Below are 20,544 nucleotides of genomic sequence, written 5' to 3'. Positions count from 1 at the left end.
AAAAGTCAATGATAAAGAAAAAAATTAAGGGCAGTAAGGTAGAAGAAAATAACCTACAAAGGAACTCTTATCAGGCTTTCAGTGGATTTCTCAGCAGAAACCTTACAGGCTAGGAGAGAATGGAATGATGTATTCAAAATACTCAAAGACAAAAACTTTCAGCCAAGAATACTCTATCCAGTGAAACTATCCTTAAGATACATGGAGGAATAAAAGGTCTCCCAGATAAACAAAATCTGAGCGAGTTCATCACCACTAGACCTCTCTTATAAGAAATGATGGAGGAATCCCTCCAACCTGAAACAAAAAGGCAAAAGTTTACAAAGCTTTGAGCAAGGAGATAAATAGACAGACAAATCAGAAAATTGAAGCTAACTATGAGAACAGGTTAGCAAACACTTAATTATAACATAAAAGATAAAGGGAAGGAAAGCATCAGAAATATCTATAAATACTTCAATTTACTAACAAACTCACAACACAAGAAAGAATAATTTGTGACAACAGTAATTCGGAAGGGGAAGAGGAGAGGATGGAAGATGCTTAGGCTAATGGAGGTAAGAAGCTATCAGAAAATGGACTATCTTATCTATGAGATCTTTTATACAAATGTCATGGTAACCACTAAACAAAGAATCAGAATAGAGCCACAAATCATAAATAAACAGAAAACTGAGAAAACCCACACAGAAAACCACTAAAATGAAATGGCAGTCAGAAATACAAGGGAAGAGAAACAATGGAAATATAGAACAACTGGAAAACAAGAGATAAAATGGCAGTATTAAGGCCTGATATATCAATAATCGCTCTGAATGTAAATGGATTGAATTCTCCAATGAAAAGACAAAGAGTGGCTGGATGGATTAAAAAGCAAGACCCAATAATATGCTGCCTCCAGGAAACACATCTCAGTTCTAAAGACAAACATAGGCACATAGTGAAGGGATGGAAGATGATAAACCAAGCAAATGGCAAGAAAAAGAAAGCAGGTGCTGCCATACTTAGACAAAGCAGACTTCAAGAAAAAAAGGCAATGAGAGACAAAGAGGGGCAGTATGTAATGATGAAAAAGGGACATTCCAGCAAGAGGAAATAACATTTGTGAACATATATCCACCTAACACAAGAGCACTAAAGTATATAAAGCAACTACTAACAGACCTAAAGTGAGAAATTGACAGCAACACAATAATAGTAGGGGACCTTCAAACCCCACTTACATTAATGTATAGATCATCCAGACAGAAAGTCAACAAGGAAACAGTGGCCTTAAATGAAACACTAGACCAGATGGATTTAATAGATATATGTAGAACATTCCATCCAAAAAGAGCAAAACACACATTCTTCTAAGTGCACATGGAACATTCTCAAAGACAGACCATATGCTGGGAAACAAGACAAGCCTTAATAAATTTAAGAAGATTGAACTCAGATCAAGCATCTTTTCCTACCATAATGCTATGAAACTAGAAATCAACTACAAGAAAAAAGCCAGGAAAGTCACAAATATATGCAGACTAAACAATGTGCTGCTGAACAACGAGTGGATCAATGAAGAAATCAAAGGACAAATTTAAAAAAATACTTGGAGACAAATGAAAATGAAAATATAACATACCAACTCTTATGGGATGCAGCAAAAGAGATACTAAGAGGGAAATTTATAGCAATACATGCCCACCTCAACAAACTTGAAAAACCTCAAATAAATAATCTTAAACTATACCTAACAGAACTATAAAAATAAGAACAAAGTCCAAAGTTGGTAGAAGGAGGGAAGTAATAAAAATTAGAACAGGAATAAGTGAAATAGAGACTAAAAACAGTAGAAAGGATCAACAAAAGTAAAACCTGGTTCTTTGAGAAGATAAACAAAATTGACAAACACTTAGCCAGACTCACTAAAAAAAGAGAAGTCTCAAATAAATAAAATTAGAAATGAAAGAGGAGAAATTACAATGGATACCACAGAAATACAAAGGATTATAAGAGAATACTATGAAAAACTATATACCAACAGATTGGATAACCTAGAAGAAATGGATAAATTCTTAGACTCATACAACCTCCCAAAACTGAATCAAGAAGAAATAGAGAATCTGAATAGACCAATCACAAGTACAGAAATTGAAACAGTAATCAAAAATCTTCCCAATATTATATAAGATTTAAAAATCTTTTTTCAGGAGTATTCAGAATTGGACAATAAAAATTGGACAGTCCTTTGTTTCTGCAGGAAGTTTTGACATCTGACAAATAGAACAAAGCTGTGCTCTTTGAATATGGCTCCTTGCTCTCCACCAGAATCTCCTCAGTCGCCAGCCCAATTTTGCCCACTTCCTGAAGAGGAAGGACTCTTTCTAGTTGGAGGGAAGGTAAATCAATATTCAGTACAGGATGTGAGCAGGGGATGGGGAGGGCAGAGAGAAGGGAGAGGGGAAGAAACTCAGGATTGGCTCTTTATAGAGAGAGGTTTGAGGAAAATTCTAGAGAGATTTTAAGTAGCTGCAGGCTGAGATGGAAGTGGTCAGGAGAACTCCTTCCGAACGTCTTGGGATTCCAAACGTCTAGGGATAAATACTTTAAAAAACACAAAATAGGTCCGTAGGAATAAGTATATAAAGCAATGAGTATGGTCATTATATTGTCCAAATTCAAAATCAGGACATTTGACCTGTAATTGGACGATGTAATCGGAACTGAGACAGCCCACCCCTTGCAGATGAGGGGTGCCAGGCTAATGTGCATGAACCCTAATGAAAATGCTCGTCCGTGAAGCAAGAGGTTGGACCAGATGGTTCCTCATTCCCTGTCAGTCTTCTGTGGGACTGGTGGTGGCCGTGTTGGGACAGTAGGGGAGGTTAGCAAGAGGACAGAGGGTCTATCCCTTCTGACCTCTCCTGAGCTCACGCCTTGGGATCAAAGAGTATACTGAGTTCTTAAATTGAGATCAAGTTTGCAGAGAAAATTGACTTAGATGAGCCACAGGCAAAAGATGGGGAGGGAAAGGCTACTTTCATTTTAGCACAAGATTCTTGGTTTAGAGTCTCATTTTGCTTGTTTGGTGAGTGTGTGTGTGTGTGTGTGTGTGTGTGTGTGTGTGTGTATGTTGAAGCTCACTCACCCTTCATACTGAACATCACACTGGAACAGCAAGCAGCTCCAGAACAAAACCTTACAGTCAGAAGGTCTTCCGTCCACCATTATTTTAAGGACGGGGCTGCACAATGCAAAATGATCAGAGCTTTAGTAATTACCGTCTTTTAAAAGTAATCTTTATTGAGTAAACTATGTATAGCAAAAAAAAAAAAAAAAAAGCGCGAACATGTAGATACAATAGAGGTATATTATCTTAGTCTCCAAATTGCATGTAATAAACTCGCTATGACTGCCTTGAAAAGAAAACACAGAGCCTTTGGTGCAGGAGCTTTGAAACCCCAACCCATAGCTTGATAACACCCTGGCAGGTCTTCAAAAAGATAAGGTATATACGTATTTTGGAAACTTCAGCAATAAGTTGGTTTTCCAAAATGTATGAAATGAATGTATGTATGCAGCCATTAAACAGGATATTCACCTTTTTTTTTTTGAACTTCAAATGCTAATTTTTATTCTAAAAATAGGTAGACATACCTTCGGTTAGCTTTTAAAAACCTGTTTCTTGGTTTCTCATGTGCTATTCGGCTTTTGACATATTCTTTTAAACTATCATTTAAACCATTAGGACAACTACATATAGAAAAAGTGACTGTTCATTCATTGCTTTAGTTATTTGTATTCCATTCCTCTTAGCCTAAGACTCCCTTAACCCAGCTTCTAGACCCAAGAGCTCTCTGTTACATTCAATCTTAGACCATCAGCTGCCCATCTTTAAATTCCATCGAAGATATAAAATCAAAACAAGTTAATTTAGTGCCTACAATAGGCAAGGCCTTCTCATGGGTGCTATAGAGGAAATGAAGCATAAAATTCTATCACTAGAGGGGCTGGCCCCGTGGCCGAGTGGTTAAGTTCGCGCGCTCCGCTGCAGGCGGCCCAGTGTTTTGTTGGTTCGAATCCTGGGTGCGGACATGGCACTGCTCATTAAACCATGCTGAGTCAGCGTCCCACATGCCACAACTAGAAGGACCCACAACAAAGAATATACAACTATGTACCGGGGGGCTTTGGGGAGAAAAAGTAAAAAATAAAATCTTTAAAAAAAAAAAATTCTATCACTAGAGAGTTGACAACTTAGTTACAGATGGACTCTTGAGTTCTCACTGCTTCAGGGCTGATAGTCAATTTCTTCCCACCTCAAATGAGCCAGCCTGATAGGTTATGGGTAACGGTGGATGTGAAACTACAGCCATGAGCTCCATAATGATGTTTTTGTCAACAATGGATCTCATATCTGATTGTGGCTCCATAAGATTAGTACCACACAGCTAGGTGTGTGGTAGACTGCACCACTGTTTGTGTATGTACACTCCATGATGTTCACACAACGATGTGTTTCTCAGAATGTATCCCCATCACAAAATGATGCATGACCATATTTTTGGGTTTGACTACTGTTTTTAATCACCCTTGACTGGCCTCATTGCATATGCTCGGTTGTTAGTCATCTGTCACATTCACATTACTGTGTGGTAATTTAGACTGGTCTTTCATTTCAAGGACTTAACCAACATTTTGAATGAATTCATCATTTTTAATATCAAATTTTTTGGTACTGATTTTCTTCAATAAGTCAAAAAACATAAGCCAGGTTAACAGAGGGTAGAGTGGAAATACATGGCTCTTTTAGAAGTTACAAATTTTTAGTGTACCGTCAATTATTAGTCTTGCTGCTACAAGGTGTCTACTGAATAGTCAGTTTCTTTAATGTTTACATTTTCTGAAAATTCTCTTTGTTACATTTTCAGCTACACAAAGGTTATAACAGCCACATCTGCCAAATCTTAGATGGCAGCCTGACACCATCGCAAAGCTTGACATCTCACATCTTCCAGACAGAAGAGAATCTATAAACTTGACTTCCTTCCTACATGGTTTACTGACAGCTCTTTGGAAGGACCTGCTTTTGAAAAAGTTAGGATGAAATTTCATAGCATGTTATTTACACTTGTTGCACCGTAACTTTTCTTCTCTGCTAAATAGGTTGAAACTTAAATCTTGGGAGTTAGTCAAAGCTAATCATTCCAACAATAAAGTTAACCTACTAAGACTGCAATTTCCTTTTGGGGAACATTAATTTCTAGTCAATAAAATTTGCGTGTGTATGTTTAATGAATAGTTCTCCTTCCCAATTTACTTCAGTCTTTTTTTTTAACTTTTTTTTTTTTGAGGAAGATTAGCCTTGAGCTAACTCCTGCTAGTCCTCCTCTTTTTTGCTGAGGAAGCCTGGCCCTGAGCTAACATCTGTGCTCATCTTCCTCTTCTTTATACGTGGGATGCCTACCACAGCATGGTGTGCCAAGCGGTGGCATGTCCGCACCCGGGATTCGAACCGGCGAACCCCAGGCCACCGAGAGGCAGAACGTACGAACTTAACCACTGTGCCACCAGGCTGGCCCCCTTTACTTCGGTCTTATATTGAGTGTTCGTTGTAGGTAAATACAGGCAAATACCATGTTTTGAGAACACAAATCCATGCTAAAGCGACCTTGGGAAGTGGGAAGGAGAGAATAAACACTCAGAAGTTTGGGCCAAGGGTGTCTTGACCTCCAGGGAAAGGGCACGGAGAGCTGGGTTTTCCGGTGCGCTCTACATACTGGGACCTGCTTCCCTTTGTTGTCGGCGCTATAGTCTGGGAGCTGAGTGTGTTGTCATCGGGGCGTTCGAGCAGAGCCAGTGCCTGGGAAGAGGGCATTGATCCCACGGGCAGCAAACACAGGGTCCTTTCTTGGAGGGAAGCATTTTGTCACCACGTGTGTGAACGAAAGGAAGGCCCCGGTGCCACAGTCTAAAAGCTCACTTCCTTCTAAGGGGAACTCAGCTGAGTAACAGGAACTCTTCCTTTTCTTCTTTGGAATGGACTTAACTGGAGTGTCCCAAAGAAAAGATGAAAAAACAACCCACACTTGGATGTTGTGCCAAGGAGGAGAATAAGTTATCATTTCTTAATCTTCCTACAATGCTCGTTTAAAAGGTTCTTGAGACAGTAATAAGGCAAATTCAACAATCCCTTTGATATCAAGTTCCAAAGCACTGGGGTTAGAATGCAGCCAAAACAAAGTGGTCCTTGGTTTTAGAAATCTGTAATAACCTGGGGAGATGAGGGTGTGACCATTGCTTTTCTCTTCTATAACTAAGTCTCTGTCTGCCACACAAAGTAGACTGACCGCTGATGGCCAAGAGGTCATTGTTCAACAAAAGCAGGCCAGTCAAAAGGCCGGTTTGACAACTTAACTAATGGGTCCAATAAATGATGAGCCCGCCCCAAATTTGTGGAAATAGACATTGTCACTGCCTTATTAACACATTCTCGGGAAATGAAAAAACTGGTGTGACACAAAAGGAGCAACGAAGAAAGCAAGGTAACACCCAGAGTACACAAAGTTGTCTAGAAGATTCTAATTTAGCTTTGCCTAAAAACACGAGATGCATCATCAGGGATACTCACTCCAGTACCAAATCATTTTTCTAAGGCCAGCCTAGGTTTCTGGAGAGAATAGGCTCTCTGTAGGGGAAAACAAAAACAAAAACAAAAAAAGCCTTAAAACTCGAAGAAATTTTCTACAGCTCAAAGTTCCAGGAAGAAGTATGTTAAAATACACAACGTGTATAAGTCGTCCTAAGTTGCCTCAAAACCAATGATTACAACGACGTAGGAGAGCTGTGCGCGTGTGCCTATAAAGCTGTACAAAGTTGGAGAGCGGTGGTGAAACCTCATGGCTGGAGATCAGCCTGTGGCACCTGGAGCACCTCGAGGTCTATTCCCAGAAAAGCTGGGGGTGGGTGGGTTGGGGTCACCGGCAGTAGCTGTGAAGCAAAGAAGGAACTTTCAACAGGTAACCACCGGAGCGCTAAGTTCCCGAAGACGGTCTCTGAGCAACCCTGATTGGCTGGTGGACTCTATTAAAGGTCTGAAGAAAATATAACTTTCTATTCATTCAGGGCACGTACGGCCTGCTAGTAATTAACAGTCGAGAGGCATGGGTAAAGCAATGTAAGGATGCAAAACAGGATGGACGGAGGAGGCGGGGTGGAGATGGCACCAGGCCTGACATGTGCTGAAAGCTGACCAAGTGCTGGGCACTAAGCCACACACGCCCCAGCCGCTGGGCAAGGAGGTGGGACATGAGGCCACAGGAACCCGTGAGGAAATGCTCACAACTTTGGGAAAGTTGTCTGAGGAAGTTTCAAACCCTGGCTTTTAAAAAATAAAGTAAGCAGCCCCTGAAGGAGGAGGGATGGAGATGTGCCGAGTAGGCCTGGCCCCACCTGAGTCACAGGACAGCTATGGACCATCTTCCCAGCTCTCAATTTTCAAAACTCAGTCATTTGGTGAGAATTTTAAAGCATATTCTCTTAAACAAACAGTATCTTATAAAGCAGAAAGCAAAACCTATAGAAAATTTTAAGACAAAAACCAAAGAAATACTATTTTGCTACGCCGGCTACTCTGAGCTTGACCCCAGAGACCTGGAGAGCCAAGGGACTCTGATTGCTGTGACCTGGCTCCTGGCCCTGATAAGCCGAGGCGGCGGCAGGCGTGGAAGACATCAGAATGGGCTGGGAGGCAACGCTGCATGGGGGCTGCAGCAGTTAAGGGAAAGGAGAAACTGAGGCAGGGGGCAGCAGTTCAATGCAGAGGGAGAACAGGGAGGGAGCAAAACAGCGGCAGATCTTCTGACAGCAGACTAGAGCAACTAAGAGACAGAAGCTAGAAGGAGCCTGTTCTCTGGGAGGAAGTCACCGCCACCAACACCTCTCCAGAAGAGTTCGCAGGTGTCTGGGATGCAGCCCCTTGCAGGATAAGGCTCCCTTCACTCTCCATCCTCATGAGGCACCCACAGGGAGCTCCACCTAGCAGCATCCAGGAAGGACACTTCAGGTAGACTTAGAGACCTATTTTCTTTAAAAAAAAAAAAAAAAAAAGTGCTCAAATTAACTAGACTGTGAGTTCCTCAAAAGCTTTTATTCTTTTTTTTTTGACCAGTGCACACTGCCTGGTACGCACTGCCAGGCAGGAATTCCAAAAAAATTTTTAATAGGCTATTTATAACACTGGGAGGATTTCCTTTCAGTGTTTCAGAAAAGGCGATTTCTCTTGGAAAGGGTTTGTTCTTCTACGACTCTGGATAAGAGAGGTTTTGTCCTACCTTTTATAAGCCACCTCAGACAGACAGTGGAATACCTTAGATTAACATTTAAGTGCTTTGAAAGGGTAGTTAAAAACTCTCAAGAGACATTCAAGAGTTGTCATCACTGCAGGGAAGACAGTGGCTTCTGCAGCCCAGCGAGGCTTCGTCATATTCAGAGGACACAGAAAATGTCTTCTGTGTCCCTCCCTGATCAGGGACCTCCAGGACAGCTCCCCTGGTTGATTCCAGCAAGTCTTCTGGCAGAAGGCAGGCCAGCAGAGGGACTGTGAACTTCTCCGAGCGGCCCAGGCCTCACACAGCAGCACGGCCAACCCAGTACCAGCGGTTTAGCTACTGAGCACGTCATCCTGGAAGTGCCTCCCACATCTGTCCCACCAAACGAGACGCAGAGAACCAGAATCAGGCCTTCAGAGCACCTAAGGAGCAAGCTCCCTTCTCTCTCCACTGAATGCCCTGGTGTTCCGTGTGCAGTAGACCTGGACAGAGTTTTCACAAATTAAATAACTTTCTTAAAATACAACAAAATATCGTTACATACAACTCTCTTTGAAAAGTCCTTCCAATTCAATTCTCAAAGTTAACTTACAAAATTCTGTGCAAAAAACACGGACTCAAATAAATAGGGGGAAAAAAGTGGGAAGAGCTAAACTGTTCGTGTTTTTTAAATTAAAAGTTACAAACACCAGCTGCACTTCAAAGTCTTTGAAGGATGAAATGCATCAAGGAGGCTATGAGAAACAGCCCTCTGAGTCAGAGTTGCATTTTCAAGTGAGGTTTTTCTGTGTTCAGAATTCACAATGGATTGATGCCCCCGCTGAGATCCCGCACCACGCCCTCTTTGACCAGCTTGAGAAGGAACGTGGTCTCCGTCGTCACATTATGCATGGTCTGAAAGTTCATGGCAGACATGCAGAGGTTGTCAAAGTAATGCAAAGGTCTTTTGGGTTCACTGAGGTCATATCCAAAGCCTGCCAAACTGACTTCATCGCACAGATGTGTGGCCAAGACAACAGCAATGATGCCAATGGTGGGGACGTTCTGAAACAGACAAAAGGCAAAAAAAGTCTTAGCACAATTCAGTGCTTTCAAATAGCACACTACATGCTATGCAAGTGATAAACGGTGCATTGGGGGCTGCAATTTTACACATCACAGAATTTTTTTTTTTAAAAAGATTGGCACCTGAGCTAACAACTGTGGCCAATCTTTTTTTTTTTTTCCTGCTTTATCTCCCCAAATCCCCCTGGTACATAGTTGTATATCTTAGTTGCACGTCCTTCTAGTTGTGGCCACAGAATTTTAAAGTCTGACTTCCCATCCAAGTCCCTAGACTCTAAAACTAGCCTGTAACGGGAACACTTTTCAAACACCACCTGAAGTTCTTCTTGTACCAAGCTAAAAGGTGTTCTTTCTGAAACTTCTGCTCACTGGTCCTATGAGTGATGACCAGAATTGCAAAACAAGCCCATTTCCTCTCTCACATGACAAACATCTACAAGGTCTGCTCCGGGATAAGCAGCCCCAGGACCTTCCACAGTCCTTCTCGGGACATGGGTTCTGGAGCCTGCCCCTTCCTGGCTAGCTCCCGTGGACGGGCTCTGTGTGAGAACAGAGCGGCCTCAGCTCCACCACTGAAGACTGTGTTCACCCCTTGCCTGAAGCCACGTCCCACTTAAGAGCCCCATTTGCTTTTCTGGCAATAACACCTCCAGGCCATTTTCACATGTACAGCTGCTAGGCTAGAAACACTTCTGCTCACTCTCTGTTTGGGCAAATACATTTTTAGGCCCAAATTAAGGGCTTTCACATTTGTTCCGTCCAAAACGTAGCCTACTGCCTTTGGCCTAGAGCACCAAATGGCCAGACCATTCTGGATTCTGACTGTCTCACTACTCCCTCCTCATGTCCCATGTCTTGCCACTTGCACATCTGGACTCGTGCTTTCTGGCTCTCCATGCCAGTCCTGGGTGAAGGCAGTGCACACGCAGAGAGGAAGACAGAAAGCCCGCAGCCGTCCCAGCCCTCGCTGAAGGCTGCTGCGCATTACTCATCGAGACTCTTGTGGAGCTCTTCATGTGCAAGTGGACCGCCTCTGTTCATCTTAGCTAAGTCGGTGGCTGCCAGAAACAACTGCCCTTCTCTGTAAACTGGAACAAGAGTGAACCCTTCAGAGTTCACAGATTAAGGTGGGATTAGGCAGCCTCGACTGAACCCACCGTTCCTTCAAAACCGCTGCCTGCTCCTCAGTGTGTTGCGTCTACCTCTCAAAGCCAAGCTCACTTGCTAAAAAGGAACTCAACAGTCAATCTGCATGTTTGGAAATAGAAACTAAGAGAAATCAACCCAAAGGAAGCCTTCCTCCTGTTCAGCCCTAGGACCCGAAGGCAGTGTCGTGTCTTCTCCACCTGTGGCCAGCTCGGCACCCAGCACATCTGGGACAGTCCGTCAGTGTTTGCAGAAGGAGTACATGAAATCAACCCTTCACATGGCAAAACTATCAGAAACTACCCAAAGCATGTTATCTCCAGAACATACGCCCAAAGATGACACCTCATCACCCACAGACTCCCTCTCTGCTGGAAGGGCATATGCATGAGGTTTCTGACAACGCAATTTCAGACCAGAAGTCATCTTTTAAGTTACTGTTTTTATCCAAAAGAAAAACATCATTTTATCCATTATAGAAATAAACAAGTATTCAATTCAAGTAATAAATGGATTATAAAGCAGAAAGAAAACGTCTATAGACTCACCCTCCAGAGAAGGGCATTCTTCACAGTTTGGTGTTTATTTCTAAGCTTTTTCCTCTGCATCTATAGATACATTTTTATTTTTAAACAAAAATGGGATTATATACGTGTTCTGTAACTTGATTTTCTTGCTTAATATATTGTGGAGGTGCTATCATATCCACTAGTTTTTCTTCATCCTGAACAGTCACACGATATTGTACCAACTATACCGTAAGATGTCTAAACAATCCCCTGCTGATGGAGGCTCAGGCGGTTTTTAGTTCTTCACTATTAATGCCACAGAGAACATCCTAGCACAGCCTTGCATATTTCTCTGATTTCCCCATAACAAAATTTTTGGAGTCAAATTGCTGGGTCAAAGACTACTCATATTTAAAATTAATATATGCTGCCAAACTACCTTCCAGAAAAAGTACCAACTTATAATTCTATCTACCTCCCTGCCAAACAAGAACATTATCAAGCTTTTACATCTTTCCTAAGAAAACAAGCAAAAAATGTCATTGTGGCTCGAATTTGCTTTACTTGGTAATTGGTGAAGTTGAACATTTTATCATGTATTTCTTGGCTGTATTAATTTCTTTCGTGAAATGTCTGTTTATATCTTTTCCCCATTTTTTTATTGGCTTATATTTTTATTTTTGATTTAATAAGATCTCTTTGTACTTTGAGAGTGTAACCTCTGTCATACATATAAATTTCCCCCACTTAACTGGTATTCTAACTTTCCCACTCAGCAATTTCATATTTTGTGGTTAAATCTATTTTTTAAAGGTTACTTTTTAAATAAAATCTACCTACAAAACCAACAAATGGGCATTTGCCTGTGTTTAAAAAAAATTCTATGGAATTTAATAAGGAAACAGGGCAGTTTAAAGGATACAGAAATCTAAGGACACTGAAAGATACTTAAGTATATTTATAGTGAAACCTCTTTATAACTTAAAGAATCTTGCCAAAGTCTGTTTAAGTCTTTTTCTTTTAACTGTTTTGTAAAAAGTGATGCCAACAGTTAGGTTAAAAGTAGCCTACAGTCTGGGGGACCCCACATGCTTCCATGTGGGAGAGGAGCTGAAGCAAGCTGAAAAATGATCCTAGTCACAGGCCCTGATGGTGGCTGGGAGGGGTCGAGCCACTCTCCTCTGAGAGGGAAAACGCACCACCTCCAACTGGAAAACTGGCCCTGGACATGGTCCAGCAATGGGCAGAAACTACGTGGTCCTCACGGGGTGCCCACAGCTGGAGAGGCAGGAAAGCACCCGAGGGGGCCGAGTCCCTGAGGAAGACGACGGCCTGCTTAGCGAAGAGCTTCAGCTCTGAGAAACGCTTCAGTGGAGCTGGGTATTCAAGCCTGCGCTGGAGCCAGAGCTGGATTTAGCTGATCACAGTAAAGAACTAGGTTTTTGCTTTCAAGGAACCTATTTAGGTGTTTGTTTTCATTAATAACCACAGAATTCTTCCTTTAAAATTTACACAATTGTTTTAAAGAATCTTTTCAATTAGAATTTGACTCATAGGGCAAATAGAAGAACGTGCTAATCTGCCTAGTGGTTGATGACACCTAAGAGTCTAGCTGAGTGTTTGCAAATTGCGACCCTGACCAGCCCCCGCTCCTAGGACATATCTCAGGCCCCTAGTATGAGCAGTGACCCCCCGCCCCCAACACAAAATTCCTTGCTTTCCTTTATATAGAGAGGTTGGTTGGTTGGTTTGTCTGGTGAGGAAGATTGTCCCTGAGCTAACATCTGTGCCAGTCTTCCTCTAGTTCGTATGTGGGATGCCCCCACAGCATGGCTTGACAAGGCATGTGTAGGTCTGCAGCCAGGATCTGAAATTGCAAACCCTGGGCCACCAAAGCAGAGCATACGAACTTAACCACTATGCCACCAGGCTGGCCCCTATATATAGAGGTTTTGCTTAAAATTTTAAGAACAATTTCCACTGCTTTTAAAATAAAGTTTTAAAGAAACAGGTTTAGCTATTCACATCATGAAGAACCAGGCAATGAAGGCATCTCCACCCCCTGGTGACAGCACAGGCTAATTGCAGGTAAAGAATCTCCAGCAGGGAACAGCCTATAGGACAAAGGTCCTCAAAAGGCTGCAAAATAAAATTCCCTAGGGAACTTTGAAAATCCCAACGTACAGACCACAGCACAGACCAATCAAATCAGAATATCTGGGTGGGACCCAGGCATCAACTGAAAAGGACTGCTGACTTTATTTACCATCACCTATAAAGTGATGACAGATGTCAGTTCTCACCGGAGCAGCCCACAGAGTTAAAACGCAAAGGACTTTTCAGACCACCAAAGTGCCTTTCAGCGTCCTGCAGTTAGTCATATGGAGTCCCGGAGCAAGAATACCCTAAACGAGATCTCAGCGACCCACGTGCTATGTACTGACTATACTAACGAGACGAGTCACCAGGGGGCAGGCCAGTTAAACAAGGAGGAGCCCAGCAGTCAAGATGCAGCGTACAGAGATACACACAGGGAGCATCTCGTCAGTGACCAGGTTTCTCCACTGGAAGATGCTTCTGGGTATACAGCTGAGCCCAAGGAAAATGTGTACAGATGTCTCCCTTCCAACACAGAGAAGAACAGTTAACTTTCAGTAGCAACAAAAATACCTTATCTCGGCCCCAGAACCTCGACTGAGGCTCTGAGTATTGAAGGATGTCAAAGGCAGTCTCTTTGATAATAACTGGATTCAAGATCCTGAAATGTTTTGGCTGTAGTGGGATTTTTTCCGCCACCTGCTTCCAAAAGAAGAGTTGCACCCAGAATGGCTAAGGAAAGAAAGCACGCAATCATTAGGGGTATTTAATAAAGTTCTCTTATCAGTGCAGGGTGAGAATGTATCTCCCCCTAATCAGGCCAAAGCCATGGGTGTGACCCCATGTGTGTTTGGGCACGGCATTCTGCAACAAAGTCACAGATCTATGCAAACCCAGTACCTCAACTCAAAAAAAGCAACTCTGAAGGGCCCGATTTATGAATGCGGCACTGGACAAGGAGAGGAGGTGCAGAAGCAGCTCTCGTTTGTTTGGGGAAGAAATTTCACAGGGAATGACCTAAGATGGTAAGCCTTTTTAGGATCAAAAGCCACCATGTTGCCCAGGGAAGACCAAGCACATAGATCCAATTCAAGGTGTTAAGTGCTGTGAGAGCCCTTCTGGTCAGGCCCTCACCTGCATCCTCTCTTCACTTACTCTATTTCCTAGTCCTGTGAAGTCTCTTGGTAACTGACTGCAAGTCATTTCATATGTGCTTCATCTTCCAACTGGAACAACTTCTACCCAATAGCAAAATCCAGAAGACCATGATAACGTTTACAGAATCAAGCTTTTGGAGACCATGGCAAATTGTCCATCACGTGAAGCTTCTATGAAAAGTTTAATATGTCCTACTAATTTTGCAGACAACCAGTTTGTGCAGGTGTATATAACTGCGCACATACTCCTCGACAGTTGACCTCCGAAATTTATTTCAACATAATGGGTGGGACTATAAACAACTGTGATCGATTATTGTAAAGACAGACAATATGATAAAGTAAGGGCCATCTCCTCCACATTTGCCCTCTGGAATGCTGTGAATTAAACTCCAATAAGAACACCACCAATTAAAACATGTTTGGAGAATATTCCTCAGAGATTGTATGTATATTCTTTTGAATATCCTCAATAATGGCTTATATTCATCCACATAAATCTAACTTCTAGAAATAGCCAGAAGCCATGTAAGTTTAAGCCTGGTGAATAACATGGGTGATCAACCTCAATCATAGCAATTTTGGTCGCAAACTTGATATTCCACTAAGTAATGATCACAATTTTCACATGTGACTCAATCAAGTTCTGAAAGCAATTCCCAGGAGGAGTCGTGAGGGGTTTCTACAAAGGGAGTCGTTATTTGAAAGTCAACACAAAAGTATGCATTCCACTGTGTTTGTTTAAAAATAAAAGTCTGTAATTACAATTAGAGATCCCTTCACTTCTTATGAAGGATGTTTGATAGCTGAATTTCTAGTGCTTACCAGAGTTTCATTTTTTACCACTGCTTGAAGCCAGTTGAAGTCAACACTCTTAAATAAAACAGCAACAAACAGGTCATTGGAATAATATTCAAGGTCGGACAGTGGCGCACCCTCTGGATAAGTCATCCTTATAGTAGTTTTATTTCCAACATGCTCTGAATACCCTTCAACTGGTGCATTGTTTAACCTATTTAAATAAAAAAGACAAAGGTAAATGGACAAAGCAAGTCAGCAACGACTTTAACACATTACACAAAATGCCTGCATCGTGTTCCCCACAATTTTTTTAGGACTGGGAATGCGTACGCGGCTGGGGGTAGGGTGTCCCTCCCAGCAGCCTCGTCACCGTTCCTCAGAGATCTGCCCTTTCCAGGCATTTGATGAACGCTGTCTTCAGTCCACGAGGGACGCCCATATCTAATCTTTGAATATCGAGCAATTCCGTCTAGTCCTGTCATTTTAAGCCAACTCAAACATATTCACTGTGGGCTTTCTCTGGGTACCAGCACTGTTTCCCTGAGAGCTGCCCATTGTGCTCGGATATTGGTGGTTCTTGCCAGAATTTCAAAAAGGTAATCAGAAAGAAGAATCTAGAAACCAGAGCAAGGCAGACACCGACCTCAGTTACAGGGACAGGGTGGGGACTGGGGAGGGCACTGGGCCCAAGTGCAAGCAGAACTGGGGGCACTTACAACTGTTAGATGAATAAAGGCTTTATCAGGGTGGCTGTTTTGGGGAAAATGCTAAGAACTCTTTCAACAGTGATACCACTCACCCAGTTACACAGTTTCAGAATCTCAAAAAAGTCTGTTTGGTTTTTCATCTATTTTATCCCATCTGTACTTAACCTTTCTTTTCTATTTCACTGATCTTCCTCTTCTAAATCTCAGATACTTGATCCCCGGATTATGAAAAAGATGTTACTAGACAGAACAATTAAACGCAAGACATGATCCTGGACCAGTTATTATTTTTCTTCTTTCCTTTTTTTTTCTTAATACAGGACAGTATTGGGATAACTGCTGAAATCTGAGTAAGGACTGGAGTAAGGTCTGCACTGTATCAGCGTTAACTTCCTAAATCCGAATATGGCTCTGTGGTTCTATAATAGAATGTCCTTGCTCTTAGGAAACGCACACTCAAGTATTTAGGGGTAAAGGGGCTTCATATTTGCAACTAACTCGCAAAGGGTTCAGAAAAGAATAATAATATACATAGAGAGAAAATTATAAAGCCAAAGTGATAAAGTGTTATCAGTTGGGGAATCTGGGAGAAAGGCGAATGGGAGTTCTTGGTACTATTCTTGCAACTTTTTTGTTAAGTCTGGAATTGCTTTAAACCTAAAAGTTACCCAAGAAAGTTTCTTACCCGATCTCTCTCAGAATCAGGCTAAGTCACCATTCCTCTGTCCCCAGTGCTCAGGGGCCTCTCGTGCCTATGCATGAAGTCCATGCTCCCCAGTCTGACTCGCCACACTCTCAGCCCCGTCCCACTCTCCCAGGGCCCCTCCCTCCTCCTGCCCGGTGGGGCTCCTCACCCGGGGCCCCTGCCTGCCTCCTCCCTGAAGAGCGAAATCCCACCGTTCCTCCCAGCCAGCTCAAGGCCGCCCTTCTCTTCCACCGCATCTGAGTGTGCACTGTCAGCCCCTGGTTTCTCACCTCTTCTCCCGTATCCCAGTCTCACACCACAGACGGGCATGGGGTCCTGACTGCCTCCCCGGGGGCTGCCTGAGCACAGGTCGTTCAGGTGCTCACACAGGGCGAGGGTTGAGGTTCCGGGAGCTCAAAATCCTGCATTTGGAATGCTGGGGTGTGGCCTGGACCCTGGGCCCTGTGGTGCCTCTGTGTCCTCATCCATGACAGGGGCTAACAGTGAAGGCTTCCCCAAAGAAGGAGAACACCTAAAGCACGTGACACAGTGCCCGGCACAGAAAGCGCCCAGTGAAAGGCAGTGGTTACATCTGCCTTCACCCCAACTTCTACAACCCCTGCAGCTCTGACCCCACTCCCACCGTCTCACTTCACACCACCCCTGCTCTCTGGCCACTGGGCCCATGGCACCCCTTTTGCCTTAAAACTCTGTTCTTAGCTGTTTCTGCTATCTCTTGGCCTTACAGAAGTCTAGTTCTTTCCTACAAACACCCTATACCCCCTGCCCTCTCCTCCTTGGTCCCCGCCCTTCTACACATTCTCCAAAAGTGGCTGCTAGTATTTATTGAGCATCTACTACAAGCCTGACACTGACCTAAGTGTCTTCCGTGTGTTAACTCATCTTGTCTTCACAGTAACCCTATAAGGGAGGTACTGTCACTGCCTCCATCTACCGGGGAGGACACGGAGGCCCAGCACAGTCAGGAAACTTGGCTGAGATCACAGCTAGTGGGGACAAAGGCATTCTGTGAACATATCCTCACTTTTAGTCTCAAAATATCTGAAAGGGATCTTGTCATCCTCCCGCACCAACCAGAGATGTTCAACTACCCTCTTACTGATAGCCGTTCCAAGAATGTCTTAGACCCTCAGACTAGAACTCTTAGTGTCCCCTGACATTAACTGTCAAACTGTCAGAAAGTCCTGTGATTTATTTTCTCAATATACCTCTCAGATTAGATCCTCAGCCTCTATTTCCACATTCTCCCTCTTACACCACGCCCACACACCACGTGCCCTGATTGCCACCTCTCAACCAGGCTCTCATCCCTATTCTCTCCTGCCTTCAATCAAACTCACACAGCACTGCTGAACAAGTTTAATTAAGACTCGACTCATCACGCTCCTGGTCCTGCACACCCTTCAGATAGGGACAGTTTACTAAAGTGTAGCAAGAGCCTTAAAAACACTCAAATACCTTTAAGTCAATTATTCTAGGACTTCTTGGAATGATTTCCAAAGAAATAATCACACAGGTACATAAAGACATCTGCATGAGAATATGAAAGCATTTTCACAATAACAAAGACACTGGAAGCGTTCTGAACGTTCAGCAATGGGAGAGCAGCTAAATAACTTACGATATCCTCATTGAAAGGAATATTAAGCACTCAGTAAAGTTAGTTTTCCAAGAATATTTCATGACCTCAGAAACTGTTCATGATATTAAGTTAAAAAAGCAAAATCCTTTATAAGAAAGATAAACGGACTCAGTGTGCACATATAACAAAAGTTGAAAACATACAGCAAATTGAGAGTGGTTGGTTATTTGTGCTATGAGTGGTTATTTTCTTCCTTATATTTTTCTGTATTTTTTTAATTTTCAAGAATGAACATATTTTATTTTTATAACAGAAAAACAATTTTTAGCCAGCTAAAGCAAAAAGAAACTAGGATGACTGTCTATTGTCTGTTACGTGGCATTCAAAGTCCTCTGTGTGCTCTCGAGGTCCCCACCAGTGCTGTCTTCCAGGCTCACCACACCCCGCCCTGCTCCCAGAAGCCAGGCCCCCCTGACTCAACCTCCCCCCACGTGCTCTCGGCCCTCCCCAGCACAGTCTTCCTCCTCTGCTGGCTTATCTGAATCAGCCCATCCTCCCAAACCTCACCTCCTCTGAAAACGTTTTGCCAAATGACAGCAGTTTGGGGCATGCAATCATTTCACGTCTCAGTTTCACCTTCTCAATCAGTAAGTCCCCTGAGGCAGGGACATGCAGGGCTGCCTGTGTCCCTCACTGTCCCTGGAGCCGCAGTGACCAACAGCAGTGAACTTAGCTCAGAGGAGAGAGGCTGGTTTTAAAACCAATGTACCTGATCACAACATCGAACTGGTTCAGGGCTCGGCCCAGTTCTAGCCCGTGGAGTATCCCGCCGCTTCCAATAACCACACACCGCCTACAAGTCTTCGCTTTCAAGTGTTCAGGGAAGTCGTGCTCAGGCAGTATTTCCAAGAGGGTCTGGACTTTACTGGAGAACTTCCGGAAGCCAAAGGGAGGATCATACCGGTACTCGGCGTCATTCCCCTGGGGAGCCTTCTGCACGAAAGGCGGTAAGTCCATGCTGTACCTGTGCTCAAACAACCGCGCCATCGACTGCTTTGCAAATTTGGGCCGGCACTCCTCTTGCAAGACTTGCTGAGCATATTTCTGAGCTCTCTGGAATGGAATCACACCAATCTGAGTTTAAAAGACTTGCAGGCCTGAGAAATAAACTTTTACGGATGACACATTGCCCTGTGACGTCTGATGGAGCTGCTCCCTTGTTGATTATTGTGTTTTAACATTTGCTTTTAAAAGTTCACTGATGCTAGAAACTGTAAGAAAATAACCTGGGAGAATCACGCGACAAGGAGATAAACTCAACAAGAATATTTGCTTTGTTACACATTCAAATAAATTTGGGGTAAAAAACATCTTTTGAGGTATTTAAGATTTCATGTTCCATAAAATCCTGTCACATGCTACAACATGGATAAGCCCTGAGGAGAATATACTAGGTGAAATAAGCTGGTCACAAAAAGACAAATACTGTATGATTCCACTTATATAAGGTATCTAAAGTAGTCAAATTCACAGAAACAGAAAGTAGACTGGTGGGGACTAGGTACTAGGGGTGGAGAAAATGGGAAGCTATTGTTTAATGGGTATAGAGTTTCAGTTTTCCAAGATGAAAAAGTTCTAGATAACTGTTTTCCAACAACGTGAAAATACTTAACAGCACATTTAAAAATGGGTAAGACGGCAAATTTTATGTCATGTGTCTTTTACCACAATTAAAAAAAGATTTCCTATTTCAGGCTCCTATCCAGCAGGATGAGCAACAGACTTATTTATCAGTTGGGGTAATGAGCCTCATACAGTCTGGAATGCAAATTACTCTAAATGTAACCAGGCACAATGTCATATCAACATAGAGCTTGCCTTCGTTTTGTATACAATGTTCCCGGCATGTTAATGTTTTGCATCAACAAGGAAGGGCTGTTGAACGCCAAGTACACTAGCCCAGCTGAACACAGCAAGCCGCGGAGGAACGTGGTACAAATGCCCATTCGCCCCACAGTCTTCCTCTCGGCTCAGTCTGGCCAAAGGCTGCCTCAGAACCACTCGGCAGGAAGTCCTCCCTCATCACTGTGCTTTTTGTCCTCATCTCCACATTCAGCAGCTGTGGCTCTGCCTTACACCTCTTCCCACCAAGTATCTTCACACACACGTGTGTGTGTGAAGACCTATATTTACTAGGATATTTATTTTTAGGCTCAAACATGTCTCTCTCTCTCTTTTTTTTTTTTTTTTTTTGCTGAGGAAGACTCAGCCTGAGCTATCATACGTGCCAATCATCCTCTATTATTTAGCATGTAGGCCACCAGCACAGCATGACTGCTAACAGAACAGTGTAGATCAACGCCCAGCGAACTCAACGCAGGCTGCTGAAGCGGAGCGCACTGAACTTAACCACTAGGACACTGGGGCTGGCCCTCAAACATGTCTTTTGAACTGTGTCAGTA

At 43.1% G+C, this 20,544-nt stretch overlaps 1 protein-coding gene across 5 annotated transcripts in view; it reads right to left on the bottom strand.

Annotated features, from left to right (window-relative positions):
- Nucleotides 1-8,116: 8,116 nt before the first annotated feature.
- ST3GAL5 (ST3 beta-galactoside alpha-2,3-sialyltransferase 5) overlaps nucleotides 8,117-20,544 on the bottom strand; it is a 47,038-nt gene continuing 34,610 nt past the window's right edge. For all 5 annotated transcript variants that reach the window (XM_008529260.2, XM_070573700.1, XM_070573699.1 and 2 more), the window contains exons 4-7: nucleotides 18,852-19,195; nucleotides 15,112-15,298; nucleotides 13,703-13,861; nucleotides 8,117-9,356 (exon numbers count right to left, since the gene is read on the bottom strand). In XM_008529260.2, the coding sequence (XP_008527482.2) occupies nucleotides 9,111-9,356; nucleotides 13,703-13,861; nucleotides 15,112-15,298; nucleotides 18,852-19,195 (936 nt within the window). In that variant the 3' untranslated portion in view covers nucleotides 8,117-9,110. The remainder of the gene's footprint in view (nucleotides 9,357-13,702; nucleotides 13,862-15,111; nucleotides 15,299-18,851; nucleotides 19,196-20,544) is intronic.

This window comes from Equus przewalskii, chromosome 14, assembly GCF_037783145.1.
Source record: "Equus przewalskii isolate Varuska chromosome 14, EquPr2, whole genome shotgun sequence".
Lineage (NCBI taxonomy): Eukaryota > Metazoa > Chordata > Mammalia > Perissodactyla > Equidae > Equus > Equus przewalskii.
The sequence above is the reverse complement of the archived record's forward strand: the minus strand, read 5'-3'. Positions and strand labels throughout refer to the sequence as shown.